Raw genomic sequence first — 20,772 nt, forward strand, 5'->3', positions numbered from 1 at the left:
CCAACAGTTGAAATATTGTTGCCAGGTAGAAAACAGAGTACAAAATAAGCTGAGTAAATAATAATATATGCAAAGGCACAAAAGCTATGAGAAAAGGAAATAATAAATCTGAAGCTATGGCAATGAACGAAATTGCCTAACATCAATCAGTATAGTCAGAGGAGATAAAAACAAAAACTAGATAGTAGGGAACACCGATGTTAAAGAGATGGACAAAGGAAGAAGCAGTATTAACTATCAGGAAGGGCAAAGTGACAGCCCAAAACCAGAGGAAAAGACAGTATACTATTGGAGAAATCAGGGGTAAAAAGACTGATTAGCACTGTCAAATGCTTTCAACTCAACCAGCCACATTAATAAACTTTCCACCACCTTAAAATTTGTCACACAATACTACCTTAACTGAAAACTTGCTCTCCCTCAAAGACACAACCCGTTTTGGCACTCTTTCAAACAAAGGCTAACCACTGATAAATTCTCTAATGCTCCAGGTTCACAAGACTAGGTGGAACTCACCATTTGTACTCCATTCCATGCCATGTCCAATAATTAGTCTCCCATTCTAACATAAAAACCACTCTGGTCTAGCCCATACCAAGTAGCCAAGTCACTCTCTACCCATTTTAGCCATCTATAAACATCCTAGTTATTCCTCACCATCACCGAAACCTTTTGGTTCATGGACATTTTGAACTCTGGTTATGATGGCCTATAATTCTGAAAAGCACTCCCATGGTCAGCTTTTAAAATGAAGGCTGAAAGTAAACATCTATAACATCAACATCCAGAGATACCCAATATCACTTGTATGATACCTAATACATAACTGAGATCAAATTAATAATTTTTATTTTGCTTTTGAATTAGAAAGACCAGAAAAAAATTTCCAATGTCACCTGAAATCCCCAAATATTTAATTCTAATTGTCCTTTTTTCTGAAGATAATGTCCTATCCTTCTAATATCGCATGCTTGTGTTGGATAATACCCCTATAGTCATACATAAGGTGAACTACAAAAACAGCAATTTCTTATGGTTCAATTTAAAAATGAAACAACTAGGCTGGACATAGTGGCTCATGCCTCTAATCCTAGCACTCTGGGAGGCTGCGGTGGGAGGATTGCTTGAGCTCAGGAGTTCGAGACCAGCCTGAGTAAGAGCAAAACCCCATCTCTACTTAAAACAGAAAAATGGGCCAGGAGTTGTGGAGCACCTGTAGTCCCAGCTACTTGGGAGGCTGAGGCAAAAGTATCGCTTGAGCCCAGAAGTTTGAGGTTGCAGTAAGCTCCGATGACACCACTGTACTCTAGTCAGGGCGACAGAATGAGACTCAGTTTCAGAAAAAAAAAAAAAAAAACAACTAATGTACAAGTGCCACTCTGATAAATCTACAGAGTACAGAAACAATGATGTAACCTATCTGTGTGAGAAAGTCTGATAAGGTGTCAGACAAGAAATATTAAAAAAAAAAAGTCAGAAGGAATGAAAACTGTTTAGAGAGCACATATTGAATTTAAGGGATTTCTATTTCAAGATGAAATTCTGAAGGGGTTTGAAGCTCTCAGTTATTAGGGTATAATGCAAGACATTTTAGTACTAGCAAATAGAAGGCAAAGGACAATCATTTAAAAGAAGTGAAAACAAGAACTGGGCTAAATTCACTCTGCAAACATCACAACCTTGAGAGGCAGAACCTAGAATAAAATCATTAATATGAGCCCAAGAATGTTTTGGAGATAAATGAAGAAAAGTGCACAAAGCTGAACTGCTATTACCTGAATGAAAATCAATTACAAATCAACTCCTAGATCAAATCTGCCTTAACCCTATTGTAGAGTTTGGGGATACTAAAAAAATAATAATAATAATAAATACATGGACAATGCTACTTGAGAGCATGATTCTAAGGTACCCGTAGCAAGCACACTCTTAACACTGTGCCAAAATCTAAAGAAAATTTATAAAAACATTTAAATTTAAAAAGCAAAGAAGTCTCAGAGTCCCTTATGAAGACAAAAATGTAAAAGAATTAAAAAATAAATAGTCTCCCATTATTGACAATAGCTTTGGTGCAGGTAGGTATCATTGGTACTCACTTACTTGACCTTCACTAATGATTTAACGAAGATATGTTTAAGCATTAAACTCATTAATTTAATTTTTTCAGTTAATATAATTTAGAATAAATTATATAGAACTGTTTCAAAGTGAACAAAAGAATACACTGTTATACTTCCAGGGAAAAAAGCAAGTTTAAAAAAAGGAGTAGTAACACTTAATATATACTAATTCTAAAAGTGTTATTACTAAAAGAAAAGCACTTAGTCATATGAAGTGTACACTACAGCAAGCCAAAACACATATCCCATACCACCACCCCACAGACATATGCAAACTTAATACCTAGTTCCTATAGTGACAGACTATAAGACTTTGTTCAATCTTCCCACAGCAATTTATTTAAAAGTTGAGAAGAAAACACAGAACAAGATGACAGATAAATAAATAACAAATAAATAAATAGGAGGGCAAAATAAAATGACTTATTGAAAAGCAAATGTAAACAGATGTCAATACCAGTAGACTGTAACAACTAACAAACATGATATAATACCTAAAGCAACCACTGAAAGACCATACAAAGAGATGTACTCAAAACATTATAGATAAATCAAAATGGAATTCTAAAAAAGTTCAAGAACTCAGAGATAAAACAGAAAAACGACAATTAAAATAACAACACAAACAGAGAAAAGAAACATAAAACAAATAATAAAATGGCTGGCTTAAGCCATAACATTTACATTAAATGCTAAATACACAATTAAAAGACTGCGACTGGCAGAGTGGATTAAAAAAACACAGTCCAACTATATGAGGCTCTATGAGAAACTCACATCATATATAATGATTCAGTAATTGATACCACAAGGACACAGACTCAGTAAAGTTGCAGAAAATTCTCACCACACATTTAACAACTTTATACTGAACCATGCAATTGCAAAAAACACATTCTTTTTTTTTTTTTTTTAATATTTTTTGGGGTTTTTTTTGTTTGTTTGTTTTTTTTTGTTTTTGAGACAGAGTCTCACTCTGTTGCCCGGGCTAGAGTGAGTGCCGTGGCGTCAGTCTAGCTCACAGCAACCTCAAACTCCTGGGCTTAAGCGATCCTACTGCCTCAGCCTCCCGAGTAGCTAGGACTACAGGCATGCGCCACCATGCCCGGCTAATTTTTTGTATATATATATTTTAGTTGTCCATATAATTTCTTTCTATTTTTAGTAGAGACGGGGTCTCACTCTTGTTCAGGCTGGTCTTGAACTCCTGACCTCGAGCGATCCACCCGCCTCGGCCTCCCAGAGTGCTAGGATTACAGGCGTGAGCCACCGCGCCCGGCCTTTTTGTTTGTTTGTTTTTGAGACAGTGTCTCACTCTGTTGCCCGGGCTAGAGTGCCATGGCATCAACCTAGCTCACAGCAACCTCAAACTCCTGGGCTTATGCAATCCTTCTGCCTCAGCCTCCCGAGTAGCTGGGACTACAGGCATGTGCCACCATGCCCGGCTAATTTTTTTCTCTATATATATTTTTAGCTGTCCAGATCATTTCTTTCTATTTTTAGTAGAGACGGGGTCTCGCTCTTGCTCAGGCTGGTCTTGAACTCCTGACCTCGAGCGATCCTCCTGCCTGGGCCTCCCAAAAAGTGCTAGGATTACAGGCGTGAGCCACTGTGCCCAGCCAGAAAACACGTTCTTTTCAAGCACAAATATTTAAAAATTTAACCAACTACCAGGTAGCACAGCAACTACACTACACTACACTCAAAGGAATAAAACACAAAGTACTTTCTGATTACAATGCAATTGTAACAGAAATCCATTAACAAAGAAACCCAAGAAAATCTCCATGTTCAAGTAATAAGTTGATTTCTAAATGACCTCCCACAGGCCTAAGAAAAAAACATAATGAAAAGTAAAAACAATTTTGAACTAAACAATAACAAAGTATATGATACCCAAATCATTAGCTGCAGGTTAAAAAAATAAGAAACTATGGCCCTAAATGCCTTATATTAGAAAAAGCAGTCTGCACAGTAATATGCATATCTAAGTCTATAAATTAGAAAGGAACAATAAAATAAAACCAAAGAGAGTAGAAGGATGGAAGTAATAAGGAGCCCAAATTAATAAAATCAGGAAACAAACATAAAATACAAAGGATAAACAAAGCCAAAAGTTGGTTCTTGGATAAATCTCATAAAATTGATGCCTCCCTAAAAAGAACTGATGAAGAACAAAAGAGAAAAAGGAACAGCAAAATAAGTGTCAGGAATGAAAGATAAGACAACACTAAAAACCTTGGGGACACTTAAGCCTCTATAAAGACCAATGTTATGCCAATAAATTTGAAAATTTACATGACATAGACAACTCCTAGAAAAAGTTTAACATATCCAAAGTGATATCTAAAACAAAACCCTCAATAAGCATATAACTGTTCAAGAATAACTGAATCAGTAATTTAAAACTTTCTGCAAACACATCACAAGTCCAGACTGCTGCTCCAGTAAGATCTTTAAACATTCAAAAACATACCCTTCTTAGACTGTACAAATTCTTCCAGGAGAAGAAAAAGAAGGTACATTTCCTAACTCATGTGAAAAGTTGACATAATCTTTACAGCAAAACTGGACAAGATCAGGGTAAGGAAAAAAAAAAATCTCACTCACCAAACATAGATGCAAAAATCCTAAACACAATATTAGCAAGCCAAACCACATAGAAGAGACAACATAATGACCAAGTTTGGTTTACATAAGGAATGCAAGTAGGGGGACCAACTGTCCTGGTGGGGTTTCCTAGAATGTAGAATGTTTAGTGACAGAACTAAAATGTCAATCAAAATGGCTGGTCACTCTAGGTGCAAAGTTGACTGACTTTGTAAGGTTAAATCAATGTACATAATTATTCACATTAATAGGATGAAAAAGAAAAATCATGATTGTCTCAGATGCACAAAAATTTTAGAGAATATTCAACCCCACTCATAATTTTAAAAATCCTCTTAGCAAACTAGGAATAGAAACGTACTTCCTTGAATGATAAAAAGTACCTAAAGAACCCTACAAAAAACATCATACCTAATGGTGACACGTCGAATGCTTTCACTTTGAGATCAGCATCAAGACTAGGATGCCCCGCTATCACCACTTCTATTCATCATTGTACCGGATGTCCTAGCCAGCAGAGTAAGACAAGAAAAATAAATAAAATATATAAGGATTATAAAAAAGAAACTAAACTGTTATTATTTGCAGATTATGATGTTTACATAGAAAACATAAAAGAATCTACAAATAAATTAGAATTAATGACAGCCAACTAGGTTGCAGGATATTAAAAAAAAAAAAATGTATGTAAAAATCAACAATATTTCTATATACCAGCAACAGTGAGAAGTTAATATTAAAGACACAGATGTCATTTACAATAGCATCAAAAATAACTAAATCTAAAATAAAGATGTGTAAGAATGATACCCTGAAAAATTAAAAATTTTTAAAGATTTTTTTTAAAGATCTAAATATAGAGAGATACACCACATTTATGGATTAGAAGACTCAATACTGTAAATCTACAGTCTCCCGAATTTATCCCAAAAGTAATCCAAATAAAAATCATGGCAAGTTTACCATGGAAATATACTAGCTGATTCTAAAATCTATACAGAAATGCAAAGAGCCATGAATAGCCCAGACTTTCCAGATGAATAGCAACTTACTAAAAGGTCTAGTTTTTAATACAATATGGTATTGTCAAAAGGACAAACAGACCAGTGTAGCAGAAAAGAGAGCCTAGAAACAGATCCATACATATATGGATACTTGATGTATGACAAACGTGAAACTTCAAAGCAATGGAGAAAGAATGGATTTTTTAAATAAAGGATGCTTGGACAGCTGGATATCCATATAAAAAGATCCCATACCTCACATTAAACACAAAAATAAACCTTCAAGTAGAGTATAGATCCAAATATAGAAGATTAAAAAGAATGAACCTTCAAATAAAGGACAGTACAGGAAAGTAAGTATCTTTATGACCACAGGTGGAAAAAGACTTCTTTAATTGACACAAAAGACACTAATTACAACAGAAAAGATAAATTTGACTCTATTAAAGTCAGAAACTTCTCTTCATCAAATGTCACAGTTAATGCAGTGAAAAAAAGCAGCCCAAGTAGAGGGAAAGATATCTGTGAGAGATAGACCTAACAAAGATGTACATCTAGCATATATGCATATCAAACCACTAAGAAAAATCAAACAAATAGAAAAAAAATGCAGAAAGTTTTAAACAAGTACTTTATACACACACACAAAAAAATCCAAATGGCCAAAAACATAGTACCAGGTGCTAAGCCTCATTAGTCATCAGGGAAACGTAGATTAAAACCACAAAGAGATTGCAATACATACTCCAAGATTAGCTAAACTGAGAGAAGCCTATTGATAACAAATATTGGCAAGAACACAACGCAAGAGGAATGCTCATACAATGTCTGTAGGAAGAATAAATGATACCACTTGCTTTGGAAAACATTTTGACATTATCTATTAAAATTGAAGATATACATACCCTATGATTCATCAATTCCACTTCTAAATACATCCATACAGATCTGTATGCTAACATACACCTGGATACGTATGTAAGATAGCATCATTGTTTGTGAAGAGCCCAAAACTGGAAACCTAAGTTTTCAGTTAGGTTTTCAACAACGAAAATGGAGTTTATCCACTTCATGGAATCCTACACAACAACAAAAATCAATCAACTACAGTCATATATAACGATATAGATGAATCTTAACATTGAGCCAAAGAAGACAGGAATGAAAGAGTACATACCGCACAAGCACATTTATATAAAGCTCAAAAACAGAGAGAACTATAGATACTCAGGCAGCAAAACATTAAAGAAGGCAAGGAAGTGATTGCCATAAATATCAGGATATTAGTTACCTAATGGGCAAGAAAGAAAGCTGTAATTAGAAAAGGGTCAGCAGGAGGTTTCAGGAGTCCTAAAAATATTCTGATGAGCTCATGATGGTGGTTACATGAATGGTCACTCTAATTCTTATAATTTGATTTATATACTTTTCTGTGTTTTTCATATAGAAGTAGTTTAAAATTCAATTCAGTAAAATTGTAAACAAAACCCAAAAGGAATCAAGACTCATCAAAACTGTTCTAGTACAGTAAATTAAACAGGTACAAAAATGTCCAAAAGTATATTTTAAAATTGAATAAAATGAAATATAAGGCAATTATTCACTGTTGGTACAAATTTGCACAGAAGAGGCTGGCTTTTTACATGGAACCCAAAGCTCTTTTGTTCAAACTAACCATAAAGGAAGACTAACATGTTTATTTAAATACATATAATTATTAAATGCTATGGCAGCCAGAGTCTAAGATGGCCTCCAAAGATCCCCACCTCTTAGCATTCACACCCTGTGGTAATTCTCTCCAAGTGTACACTAGACTAACGATTTGCTTCTAACAAAGAAAAAATGACAAAACTGTTAGAATACAACTTCCGAGATGAAGATACAAAAAGTATTTTACTTTTGTCTTGCTTTCTTACTCTCTCCCTTTGAGGGGTAGCCAGCTGCCATGTAGTTAGCTATCCTATGGAGAAGCCCATGTGGCAAGAAATTGATGTCTCTTTCCAAAAGCTAGTGAGCAAACCTGAAAGGGTTCTTAACCCAGTCAAACCTTGAGGTAACTGCTACCCAGGCCAACACCTTAACTGCAGCTTGGTGAGAAACCCAGAGACCTACTTTGCACCAAGATTCCTGACTCAAGATATTAAATGTTTGATGTTTTAAGCCATCAAGTTTGAGGATAACTTGTTACACAGCAATAGATAAGTAATGTAAATGCCTACTAGGTACCTTGCACTTTCCATTCTCTTGATATTCTAATGAGAGTCAGTAGGAAAAAATAAGTCAAAATTGAAAATTAAATGGATTCTAATGGCCCTAAATTATTAGCCAGATATGACCTGGGAGTAATGATTATGTTAAATCTGAAAAGCATATTTAACTTCTTTGATTGGTATATGTAAATGTCTACACCAACACTCAATATAATAACTCCAATTAAAAGTTACAAATGAAATCACAAAGTTAATTTTCAATGAATGTTAATCTTAGGAAAACAAATTGAAAAGTAGCAATTTGCCTCCTGGTAAATCTATATTTCACTTGAGTAAGTTCAAGTATATAAGCTATACTACAGAAGGTAAGACTTTTAGCAACTATATTCATTTTGAGGATTAAACATGCAAATAGATTTTATAATATATGCAAGAAGAAAATGTAACCACTCACTTCATTCTGTCTGCACTAAAACATGAGAATTAATCAACTACATTTTCTACACTAAGGCTTATTATGATTACAAATTACTATAGTACCCAATTCCAATCATGATAAAATTTATGAAATGTAATCAAAGGAATAGGTACATTTTTTAAATATATTACCTTAGTTTCTCAGAGTTGCTTGTATAATTAAAACTGAAATACTCAATCATGGTTAGATTAAAAAGAAAACTAAAATGTATTAATGACAGTATAATCACTGTACATTATGGGAAGCAATGTCCAGAAGTACTTGGACCTAGTTATGTTTCTTGGTTAAACTACCTACTATGAGAAAATATGGTCCAAAGGGGTGAAAAAAAATCAATCACAAAGATTATATTAGATTCAAACCAAAGTCAAGCTGAAAGTCCTTTAGCACAATTCATCCAGAAGTTTAATAACAAAAACAACGTAACACTATACTGGAGCTGTAAGATCAAAGGCAATATCATAGACGCTGTTATTGGGAGCAACTAGCCACCATATCAGAGAGAGGACAAATTGGGATCACAAAAAAGAGTACTGTTGGGAAAGAATTCTCCAATGATCTCTCCAGTTTCTGCACATTTTGTGATGGCTTTGGTTCTAAATTATCTTTCCCAGGCCGGGCACGGTGGCTCACGCCTGTAATCCTAGCACTCTGGGAGGCCGAGGTGGGCGGATCGTTTGAGCTCAGAAGTTCGAGACCAGCCTGAGCAAGAGCGAGACTCCATCTCTACTAAAAATAGAAAGAAATTATATGGACAGCTAAAAATATATATAGAAAAAATTAGCCGGGCATGGTGGCACATGCCTGTAGTCCCAGCTACTCGGGAGGCTGAGACAGGAGGATCGCCTGAGCTCAGGAGTTTGAGGTTGCTGTGAGCTAGGCTAACGCCACGGCACTCACTCTAGCCTGGGCAACAGAGTGAGACTCTGTCTCAAAAAAAAAAAAAAAAAAAAATTATCTTTCCCAGAATGTGTGTACAGCAAACAGCCAGGCAAGACAGAAATACTGACTTCCTCCAGGGCAGAGGGTAGATTTGTTTTCTGACCAACATAACTAAAATACTGTCTTCCTGTAGAACAAAGATTGGAAAGATTTGCTAGCAGCCCCCTTTAAAAGACTGGGGTTTCCTAAGATCAGGGTTCCTTTGCTGTAACACAAATCCACTGTATGTGCAGCATTCACCTGGGCCCATCTTCACATCGCCCCTGAGGGACTTAGGGGTCGGGGGAACTGACGCAAAGTGAAATTGTTACTGCCAGTTGTGCCCAGAGTAATAAAGTCTTTTATCTCCAGTAGTTTCAGGTCTTCTGCCAGCATCAATGAAACTATGGCAGGTTAACTTCTTAGCTTGCTAGTAAGTGTAAAGCTCTCAGAACCTTCACAGTTTTTTACACTTATAAACTGTACTCTTATCTTTGAGACAAGGTCAAGACTAACAATTTGTTGCAGGTATCAGTAGACTCCTAGAGAAGCAGTGATTAATACTGAAAAACCTCAGGCACTAATGAAAACCTTAAATATTTCAGGACACAGATAAAAACCAGCCATTTCATTTAACCCCACATATCCTTATGCTTGGACTGTTCACTTCGTGGATTCATTTACTCATTCATTATCAGGTACTTTCTTATGTACAGAATCTCATTCTCAATGCGTTTAAAGTCTAAAACAAACACATAAAACTACTACAATTTTACATTCTATTTAAAATGAGGTTGTATATGAAATATAAAAAATTATTACTTTTCCAGAGAATTTTCTACAGCAAAAAATGTTGACAGTGTACATGTTGCATTAATCATTTTATTTCCATATATTAAAAAGTTTTCAGCTTTGCTAATTAAAGTGTGGTCCAAAGACCACAAGTTTCAACATCAAATGAGCTTGCTAGAAATGCAGATTGTCAGGTTTCAACACAGGCCCCCTTAATCAGAATTTGCATTTTAACAAGATCCTCACATCTACTGCAGTTTATACTGCACTACCAGACATTTAAACAAATGAATGACTGGAAACCACCTCATCCCCAACCAAAGAAAAAAAAAAAAAAAAAAAAAACCCTAAGGGACACAAATCTTAAATTTATAATGAAGATAATGTTTCTGTTAATAGACATATTAAAATCACAATTGTTAACAAAAAAGTTAAGGATAAGAAAAATATAGTCACAAAGCATGTAAAGAATATTCAGCTATCAACACTAGCATAATCCACTAAAATGTAATCTGAACAAAGTCAGAAAAAGTTAAAAAGAGGACATAATGAATACTCAAAAGAAGGAGCAAATCATACTAAGACAATATCATACTAAAACGATGGAAAGTTCTGGTAATACACACTTAAAGTGCTTCATTAAAATAAAAGCATCTCTCATCTTTTTATTTTCAAAGAGAATAAAGACAGTCCAGAACACAGCATAGCTTATACTTTTTTAGAATGAGTAAGAAGGACCCTACTTACACAATCCTTAAAGTAAAAATAACAGATTTGAGAACCACTAGAAATTAAAAAAACAAAAACAAAAACACAGCATTCAGAGTTATTTTAGCATGCTATCCAGAGCACAGGATTTTGACTATTTAATTTTCTCATATTTTGTATGTGTGTGAAATGACTGAGGAATTTTATAAATGTTAAATTAGAACATTCTGGCTATAAGATCATTAATACAAAATTACCTTTTAGCTATCCTCCATGACTTAGACTTTGTAAGTTCTACATAAGTACCTGTGTTTTTACCCTCATGCATTTTTATCATAAGAAAAACCATAACCCTAGTTAAGGCTTTATTATCTAAATTTTTCTAAGTTTTCCTTTCATGGCTCTCATTTGATAATTCCATTTTCTATTCTTTATAGCTTTGAGGTAACTCATTGCAGTCAATCTTACTGAAAACTTTTCAGCGTGTCCCCACAAAAGGATTTTTTAAACATCAAGTTGTAAAGGTAAAAGTTAAAACAACAAAACTTAAGAAAACCTAAATATGCAAACGCTTTTTAAAATATTTAAATAAATTTTTTAGGCTGAAATGCTTTCACAAAACAGGAACAATCAACAACAGCAAATGAAACATTACATAAAACACACAAAATGATATACCTCTCTCTTATTTCTTCTTGCAACCTTGAGGAATTCCATAAGAATCTGTAGTTGGGCTGCATGTGATTCCTACAATAAAAAATTATAATTGTTCTTTTAAAAAATGTAACGTTGAGTTCAAAAGTTTTCTTTAACACCATATTATATAACCAGTAGGAAACAACTTGACACATCCATTTAAGTTAATCTATTAATTCTATTTAGTCAGATTTCCCAATGCTAGTTGGCATTTTTAAAATCAAACAATTGTCCACAAAACTAAAATTAATTTTAAGAAACAGGTGTTCTAAATTACATTCCTCATCTACCATGCTGAAAAAGCTATTTATGAGGAATGGCAATTCTGTTATCTAACTCTTAGCCTGCTTTCCTCCAACTAAACTAATAAAACATCAAGACAAAAATCAGAGTGGAATACAGGTTCCAGACACCAAAATCACCTTCCTCATAAGAACTTCATTTGCAGAGTAAGTGTAACTTACAGACAGGTATAGATACCTTTCAGAAGTCAAATTTAGTATTTCTGGTTATTACCTACTCACACAGATGTGAGAATTAATATATTCCTGTAAAAGATTTCAGTCAAAATCAAATACTTAAAAACAAAGAGTTTTAATATAATCAAGGTGGTGAGAGGGTATAACCCAAATTGGTAGCTGAAACAAAGAAAAGATGAATGATAATTATGAGCCTTGACATTTTCTGAGTATCAAAACGTAAAAATACAAGTATATATCTTTCACTGCTAAAATCCACAAGAACCAAGAATTCCAGTTGAATCTGATAAATATATGTAAAAAGAATAAAAGCTAAAAATGAAATAGCAATAAGAGGTAGTTCATAAACAAAATAATTCTAATTTTGTCTTATATATTTGAGAGTGAGGAAAAAAAGCCCCGGAGAGCAACGCCAAAGCAAACAAAAATATACAAATAAAAAACATTAATAAAACTTTCATTTACCTGGATACGCAAAAGAATTATCTAAAGCATTTGTTAAAACAGACACTGGGTCAGATTTTAGAAATTCCAATTCTACTGCTCTAAAAAATTTTCCAGGAACCTATGTTAAACAAGTGCTCTGATGATAAGAATAAGATAGTTAAAATTTTAAAGATCACCAAGATATAACACATACTACAAAAAAAGCATAGCTATCTTTTACTCCCCAAGTCTATCCCTCTGAGTAGACATCTTTGGATTTTAAAAAATAAAAGGCAAAAATAAATGAATCAAATTTTCAAATCAAGGCAAATAAGAAGAGATAACCAAATATGAATTGACAATCACAATAGGATATTCCAGTTTAAAAACACAATTAATGTTTTACAATAGAATAAATTTGTAAAACATGGTATCATGAAGATTGAAATTTTTTCTTATATTAATAAACTAGCTTTAATTGGACCTTAGACCCATTCTTGACAAGTGAGTTAAACTGTCACACAAAACAAACTCAAAAGGACTCTGTGACCCAACAGTGACAACAAAGCATCCCAGATCCTCGGCATCTTTCTTGGGACTTCTCTACACTGATTATCTACAACTATCCACGGATCATTTGTCTAGAGAGCAAAGACCACATCTTCATACAAAAAGTAACATCTTTATACAAAAACTGCCAAAACTGTAAAAAAAAAAAAAAAAAAAAGAAAGAAACATACTTCAGTTGCAAAGGAAGTGTACAGAGACTCAAAATTGTAAGCTTAAATACTTCATTTCAATCTAACAACTAGAACATGCAAAAAGGACAATAATACAATTGATTTGTAGAAAGGAGGAGGGGGGAAGCTCCCCAAAGCATCAAGGTCAAAAGGAAAATGGGACCAACTACATACACTAGAAATTCAGCACATGGCACCTTCTTCTGCAATTTAATCTTCTTCAAAGGAGTAACTTCAAGAAAAGAGATAAATGGCAAATTTATGAAACTATAATTTCATATGTAAATATGAAAGAAAATTATATAGAAGAGATAGTGGAGAAGTAAAAAGAGAATGCTTAAAAATGGGAAGACTACAACCAATTATACTCAAATGTCTAGCCATATAATGTTCTATTAGAACAGTCTCAGAAACTGAACATAAAAGTAATCCTCTAAAGTCATTAAACTCATTACTGAAAATAGAAGTCCAAGAAGTTAATTCCCTAAACACTTTTTACAAATGTCAAAACTTCTAAAAAAGATACAATGATCATTTAGCCGAATTCTCCCATTTTCAGATACAAAAACTGGTGTGAGAAAAAGTGAAAAGAAATATACTTAGAAAAAAGAAAAACACATAGATATTTAGTATCAGTCTCCACTCTCAGTATTCTACACTATACCAAGATTTTGTCATGTTAGTCCCATCTGGTTCATAGCCAATTGTCTCAAGAGAGCATATTTGCTACCTGACATGAAAAATGCTTCGAGTTTTTATAAAACACTGATTTTCTTTATTTTCCTATCCTTCTCTGCAATTAAATTCTGTTTTATTCTAGAAGTAAAAAAAAAAAATTATCCCTATTACGGAAATTGAAGCAAACATCTGACCACAGTCTAATACAATTAAACATATGAATCATATATTTAACTCTTCTTGTTCCCATTCCATGCTTTAGTACCTTTCTGATATATGGCATGCTAGATAGCTTTCCAACTGGGAGAAAATGCACTAGGCAGACCTATGTAAAAGACTAACCTAACTAATCTTTAAATATTTCACAGCAAATGAATAACTTGATCCTTATGAGTTTAGTTATGAGTTCATCTTCTTAAGCACAGTTAACTCTACATTAGTTTCTCAGCAAAAGAATATATGGCACTTGGAAGGAAGAAAGGTTTCTTTGCATAAGATGTTCCAAACAGAATGGTATAGAAAATTTATTTAGAAATATAGCAGTAAATAAAAACAATTCAAAATTGAAAAAATTGCTTCTAGGGAGTTGAAATAAGGGATAGGAAGTAATGAAATTAGGGACTGCTGAATTTTGCTATAAACTTTGTTAATAATGTTTGACATTGTAATCAGGAGTATTTAATACTTGGATTTAAAAAAAAAAAAGAGGGGAGAAGAAAAAGCAAGAGGGAGAGAAAGAGGAAGAGGAAAAAAGAAGGTGTGGCAACAGGAAGTCAGAGTTCTAGGATTCTAACCTAAAAACACTACATAACTTTATGAGTGTTTCCTCTACTTGGCTTCAGATTCCCTATCTATAAAATAAGCAGGTAACATTTCACAAATAAAAATCATTTTGCTATATCTCACATAAGACAATACTACTATTTAGGTGATAATTCTTCTCTGTATTGTAACAGAAAAAAATGGCCTGAAAAAGGGTAAAAATGTTTTCTGTCTCTTCAAAACCCCCTCACCCTTTTTGAGAACTAAAACCTATATCCCTGCCTCAGGCCAGTGGTCAGGGGGGAGTAGGGGAGTGTCCTTTGTTCCCTGTCCCACAGGAGATGGCTCAAGGGAATTGTTCAGGTCACAAGATTGTCTTAGCCAAAGATGGGATGAATCAGAGCCTTTAAAACCTTGGTACTTCTGCTCAGAAGCAGGAGGTTGGTACTTTGAGACAGGAGTCTGCCAACCTCCTCATTTGCTGGCAAATTAGTAAACTCTTTCCTTCTCCTCAAACCACTTGTCCTCGTTCTTCTGATGTGGCCTTGGGGACAAGTGTGGAACTTTCAGTAACAATATCAACACATTCTTTGCTTTAAATCTACTGTCAATACAAAATTTCTAAAGGACGTCACTTCAGCTTGTATAATGGATAATAGACTTCAAATTGGGGTACATATACACCTGAGAACGCATGAAAATCTTCCAAAGTATATGTGGACACAGAGGGTTTCAAAAAATTAGTCCCCAAATTCTCAACCTTCTATATTTCTCTTTTCTAAAACTGATCTGTTCACCAGGTATCACTCTAGTTCTAAATTCCAACTGCTTGTTTCAAAATTTCTCTTCTCACTCTTTAAAGGGAGAAGGGGGGGTGTCTTATCTTTTACCCACCCAGAAGTTTACCTTGATGCATGTCCCTAAGGTGTAAAAAAAGTCTCTGGAACAACAACAAAAAAGGCAATATAAAATAATGCTGTTTGGGAAAGTGTATGACTCTAAATAAAGAATACATAACAAATCCTTTTATAGGCTAAATAGTTTCCAATTCTTCATATTAAACAGAATGAGAGGATATAAAACTAAAAGATGACAGTATGGAAGGAAAATTGAAAAATCCATTATCATGTTGGTAAATTAATATACTCTCTGTATTAGATAAGCCTTTATTTTGAAATAATAGAAAATTTTTAATAGACTGAAGATATGAACACCCAAGTAAAAGATTATAAAGAACATACATGAATCCATGAAACAATTTCAGAATACATGCACTTCAAAACATAAAATGAATATTTATAAGAAGTGACAATATTTCATAAAATGAGTGAGTAAAATTTGGAAGAACTGGTATCACAAAGACAACACTTTCACAATACAAAACACTTAAGTTAAAAAAAAAAATTAGCCATTGATCCTCTTCAGATTAAAATGCAGAAGGCTGCTCTCACAGCAACAACAAAAACCAAAGAAATATACTACTATTTAGAGCCAATGAACTGAAACTAATTCAAGCAGGAACTGAGCCCCAACTAAGCTAAATTCCTTATTCAAACCAAAGAGATCAAGCTCTCATTCATGCTCCCTTAAAAACGGAAAGGCAAGACCCTCTATATTCTTGAATAGAGACTATCTAGGATACAATTTCAAAAGTTACAAGACATGCAAAGAAGTAGAAAAATCAAAAGAAAAAACAGGCAACAGAAAGAAATACATAGGTGATCCAGATGCTGGAATGAGAAACAAAGAACTTCAAAATACTAATGTAAATTGTTAAGGAATTGAAAGGGAAAGTAAACTAAATTAATAAAAAGATGGAGAATTACAGAAAAGAAATTGAAAGAACAAATGCAAATCCTAAAATTGAAAAATGTGACTAAAATTTTTTTAAATTAAAAAAACACTGAATGAGGTTATGCGCAAAATGGACATAGCAAAGGAATGAAATAATGAACTCAAAGACAGCTCAATATAAATTATTTAAACTGATACACAGAAAAAAAATGAAAAATAAGAACCAGCAACATATTATCTATAAGATAAACTGAAACATTATAACATATAACTAGAAACCTGGAGGGAAAGGAAAGAGAGTATAGGGCTGAATATGAATAAATAATGGTTCATAATGTTAAAAAAAAATAGATCCTCTTGTGCCATGAAACTCAAGCAAGATAAATATAAAGAAAATGAAACCTAGGATAGCATATTCAAACTGCTAAAACTTAATGTTAAATGGAAAATCTTGGCTGTGCATAGTGGCTCAGACCTGTAATCCTAGCACTTTGGGAGGTCAAAATGGGAGGACTGCTTGAGGTCAGGAGATCTAGACTAGCCTGAGGAAGAGTGAGACCCCATCTCTACTAAAAATTAGCTAGGCGTGGTGGCACATGCCTGTTGTCCCAGCTACTTGAGAGGCTGAGGCAGGAGGATTGCTTGAGCCTACGAATTTGAGTTTGCAGTGAACTAGGACGATGCCACTGCACTCTAGCTAGGGCAACAGAGGGTAATCCTCTCTCAAGAAAAAAAAAAAAAAGAAAAATCTTAAAAGCAGCTAGAAAAAAAAGATACAGTATGTTTAGAAAAACAGTAAAAATGACTGCTGATTTCATCAGAATCAAAGTAAGCAAAAGGACAATAAAAATATCTTTAAATTGTTAAATGAAAAAACAAAACAAAATTCTATGTAGTGCAAAACAATCAGCTTTACAAGAAATAATAAAGTTGCACAAATGAAAGGGAAATGAGCTATATGGATGCCTAGCTCTGCAAGAAAAAATGAACAGCATGTGAAAGGGTAAATATTTGAGATAATAAAAGAAAGGGCTTTTCTTGGGTTTTTTACATCATATCTTCAAAAGACTAATAACTGTTTAAAGCAAAAATACACTGGTGGCATTTATAACATAGTTTGAAAAAAAAAAAAAAGCTTGATAAATTGAGTTGTTATAAAGTTTTACATTTTCCTTAAAGTGATATACTATATATTCAAAGTTGACTGTAAATATATTGTCCTTGAAGTGGCATACTATAAACTCAAAGTTGGCTGTGGAAAAAAAGGCATTTTGTAAACTTTAAAGAAAAACCACTAAAAATACAAAAAAGTACGTGAAAAATAGAAAAGTAATAAAATGTAATACTAAAATGTAATCCTGAAAACTCAATGATTTCTAAAGAAGGCAAGAAAGGAGAAACAGGGAATAAAGGATAGGAGAAATGGAACACAAATACCCTGGTGTAGACTCAAACCCAGTCATATCAATAATTATATTAAATTAAATTTAAATGGACATGAGCACTTCAATTAACTGAGCTTATTAGATAGTGTTTTTAGGAAATAACAAAAAAACCACCTACACAGTTAAAACACACCCACTTTATAATGTAAAGAAAATAACAGAATGAAAATAAAAGCATGAAGAAGGATTTACCATGGAAACAATAATTATAAGTGCTGTAGCTATATCAATATCACACAAATTATACTTCAGAACAAGGAACATTTCCCACAATAAACATACATGTTTCATAATAATAATAAAAGTGATAATTCATCCAGAAGACACAATATTCCAAACATGTATGCACCTAAAAATAGGGTTTCAAAACACATGAAGCAAAAAGTACAGGTGAAAAAAAGGAAAATAGATTATAGTCAAAATTATAATTTTCACACCCCCCCATCAGCAATTGATAGAGCAAGGAGAAAAAAATGTTTTAGTAACATTAACCAACTCCAAATAATCAATATTTATAAAGCACTATAACAAATAACATTTGTTTTAAATGCAAGTGGAACATTTAACAAAACAGACTATATGCTGAGCTACAATGAAAATCACAACCAAATTCAAAGGACTAAAAGCATACAAACTGAGCTTTGTCCCCTGACTAAAATAAAGACAGACTATATTTACATTCCTACCTTAAACAGCAAAATACCAGCTCAACTATATGAAACAGTGGCTTTCAGACAAAGGGCCAGAAATAATACATGTTTCCAGTAGCCAGAGCGGAAAAACCTAGAAATACATAGGTATCAGGTCGAATAATCAAAAAGGTTACCTCAGTAGGGAGGCAAAATTAGCACAGGCAAAAAGTTGCTTTGGTCCTACTTAACAAAGCTGAAAAATAAGTTTCAAAGATTCAAAGTATTTCCATGTAACTTAATTATATGTCAGAACAAAGTTCAGGAATGCATTAATAATATAAAGGAATATAAAAATACTCAGCACTGAACAAGGTAAAATTTACAATTTCTGGAATCTAATAAAAAATTAATAAGCATGCAAAGAAGAAAATATACCCCATAAGGGGAAAGTTAATCTCCATAAACAAATATAGAAATGACACAGATAACAGAATCAGTAGACAAAGACATTAAAAGTGGTATGTTCTAGAAGTTAGAGAAAAGTATAAACGAGTTAAATAGTAACATGGAAAATAGAAAAGATTAGTGAACTTGAAAATAGCAATAGAAACTATCCTAAACGAACCATAGGTGAAAAAGATCAAACAAAAATGAGCAGAACTGTTCATCAGTGACCTGTTGAACAACTTTAGCCTAAGAAACATGCAACTGGAATTCCCAAAGTAGAAGAGGGGACAGAAAATATTTGAAGAAATAATGGTTGAAATTTTTCTAAACCTCTTGGAAACTACTAATATAAGCCCACAGATCCAAAATATTCAAAGAACTCCAATAACAAAAAATATGAGGGGGGAAAAAAAACACCCTACAGCAAGGCACATCATAATCAAATGCTTTAAAGCCATAAAAAGAATATCCTAAACTAGGAGAGACATATTTTATTAAAACAAGAGATAAGAATGGCAGCAGACTTATCTGAAGCAATGCAAGCCAGAAGACAGTAGAGCAACATCTGGTAGAAAGTCAACCTAGAATTCTACACTCATACGGAAGTACTTTTCAAACACAAAGGCAAAGTAAAGACTTTGTCAGACATACATAAGACATAATTCATCACTAACAGACCTGCACTAATGAAATGGTAGAGGATGTCCTTCAGGCAAAAAGAAAATGATAACATATGGAAGTCTGATCTATACAAAAGAATGAAGTATACCAGAGATGGCAAATAAATGGGTAAACAAAAGACTTAAAAAAAAACTCCATAGGCCCGGCATGGTGGCTCACGCCTGTAATCCTAGCACTCTGGGAGGCCAAGGCGGGTGGATCATTTGAGCTCAGGAGTTCGAGACCAGCCTGAGCAAGAGCGAGACCCCCGTCTCTACTGAAAACAGAAAGAAATTGGCTGGACAACTAAAAATATATAGAAAAAATTAGCCAGCCATGGTGGCACATGCCTGTAGTCCCAGCTATTCGGGAGGCTGAGGCAGAAGGATTGCTTGAGCCCAGGAGTTTGAGGTTGCTGTGAGCTAGGTTGATGCCAGGGCACTTTAGCCTGAGCAACAAAGTGAGACTGTGTCTCAAAAAAAAAAAAAAAAAAAAACAAAAACCTCCATAAAACATAATTTACTGTCTAAATCACAATTAATAACAACATATTGTGGGGTTTACAACATATGTAGAAATAAAATACGTAACAAAAAAATAGTATGATGGCCAGGAGGAAATGGAAGTACACTGTTATAAATGAAGCAGTATAATATTACTTGAAGGTAGAATGTGGTACAAATTATATTAAAAACCCTAAAGCAACGACTAAAAAATAAAAAGTTATAGCTAAGTCAACAAAGCAGATAAAATGGAATCACCTTAAATTATGTTCTTCAATCACAATGCAATTCAACTAGAATCCAATTACCAAAATACTTGGCAAAATAGCAATATCCAAATTACATGCACACACACTTCTTACAAAGCATTAAGAAAAACAATAAACAATCCATTAGGAAAATGGACATAGGATAGGAATAGGTAATTCATCAGATAGGAAACAAAGATGGCCAAAGAAATGAAGAAATTCTCAACTTCACTAGTAATCACAGAAATGTAGAAAAAATGAACATACAGCATATGATACCTATTAGACTGACAGAAACAAAAAGAGAAAATATCAAGTGTTTATATGATACAAACCCAAAGAAATTTGTCAATAACTAATATTTAATAAGGTTAAAATGTGCACACACACTATGCAAGCACAAGGAGAAATGTATAACT

The 20,772-nt window shown here is 33.6% G+C and overlaps 1 protein-coding gene across 3 annotated transcripts in view; it reads right to left on the minus strand.

Annotated features, from left to right (window-relative positions):
- The window catches only part of COP1 (COP1 E3 ubiquitin ligase), a 243,896-nt gene that overhangs the window by 171,537 nt on the left and 51,587 nt on the right, over positions 1-20,772 (minus strand). For all 3 annotated transcript variants that reach the window (XM_069478385.1, XM_069478384.1, XM_069478383.1), the window contains one exon: positions 11,522-11,590. In XM_069478385.1, coding sequence (XP_069334486.1) covers positions 11,522-11,590 — 69 coding nt within the window. The remainder of the gene's footprint in view (positions 1-11,521; positions 11,591-20,772) is intronic.

The sequence above is a fragment of the Eulemur rufifrons genome, chromosome 8 (assembly GCF_041146395.1).
Source record: "Eulemur rufifrons isolate Redbay chromosome 8, OSU_ERuf_1, whole genome shotgun sequence".
In the NCBI taxonomy this organism is placed as follows: domain Eukaryota; kingdom Metazoa; phylum Chordata; class Mammalia; order Primates; family Lemuridae; genus Eulemur; species Eulemur rufifrons.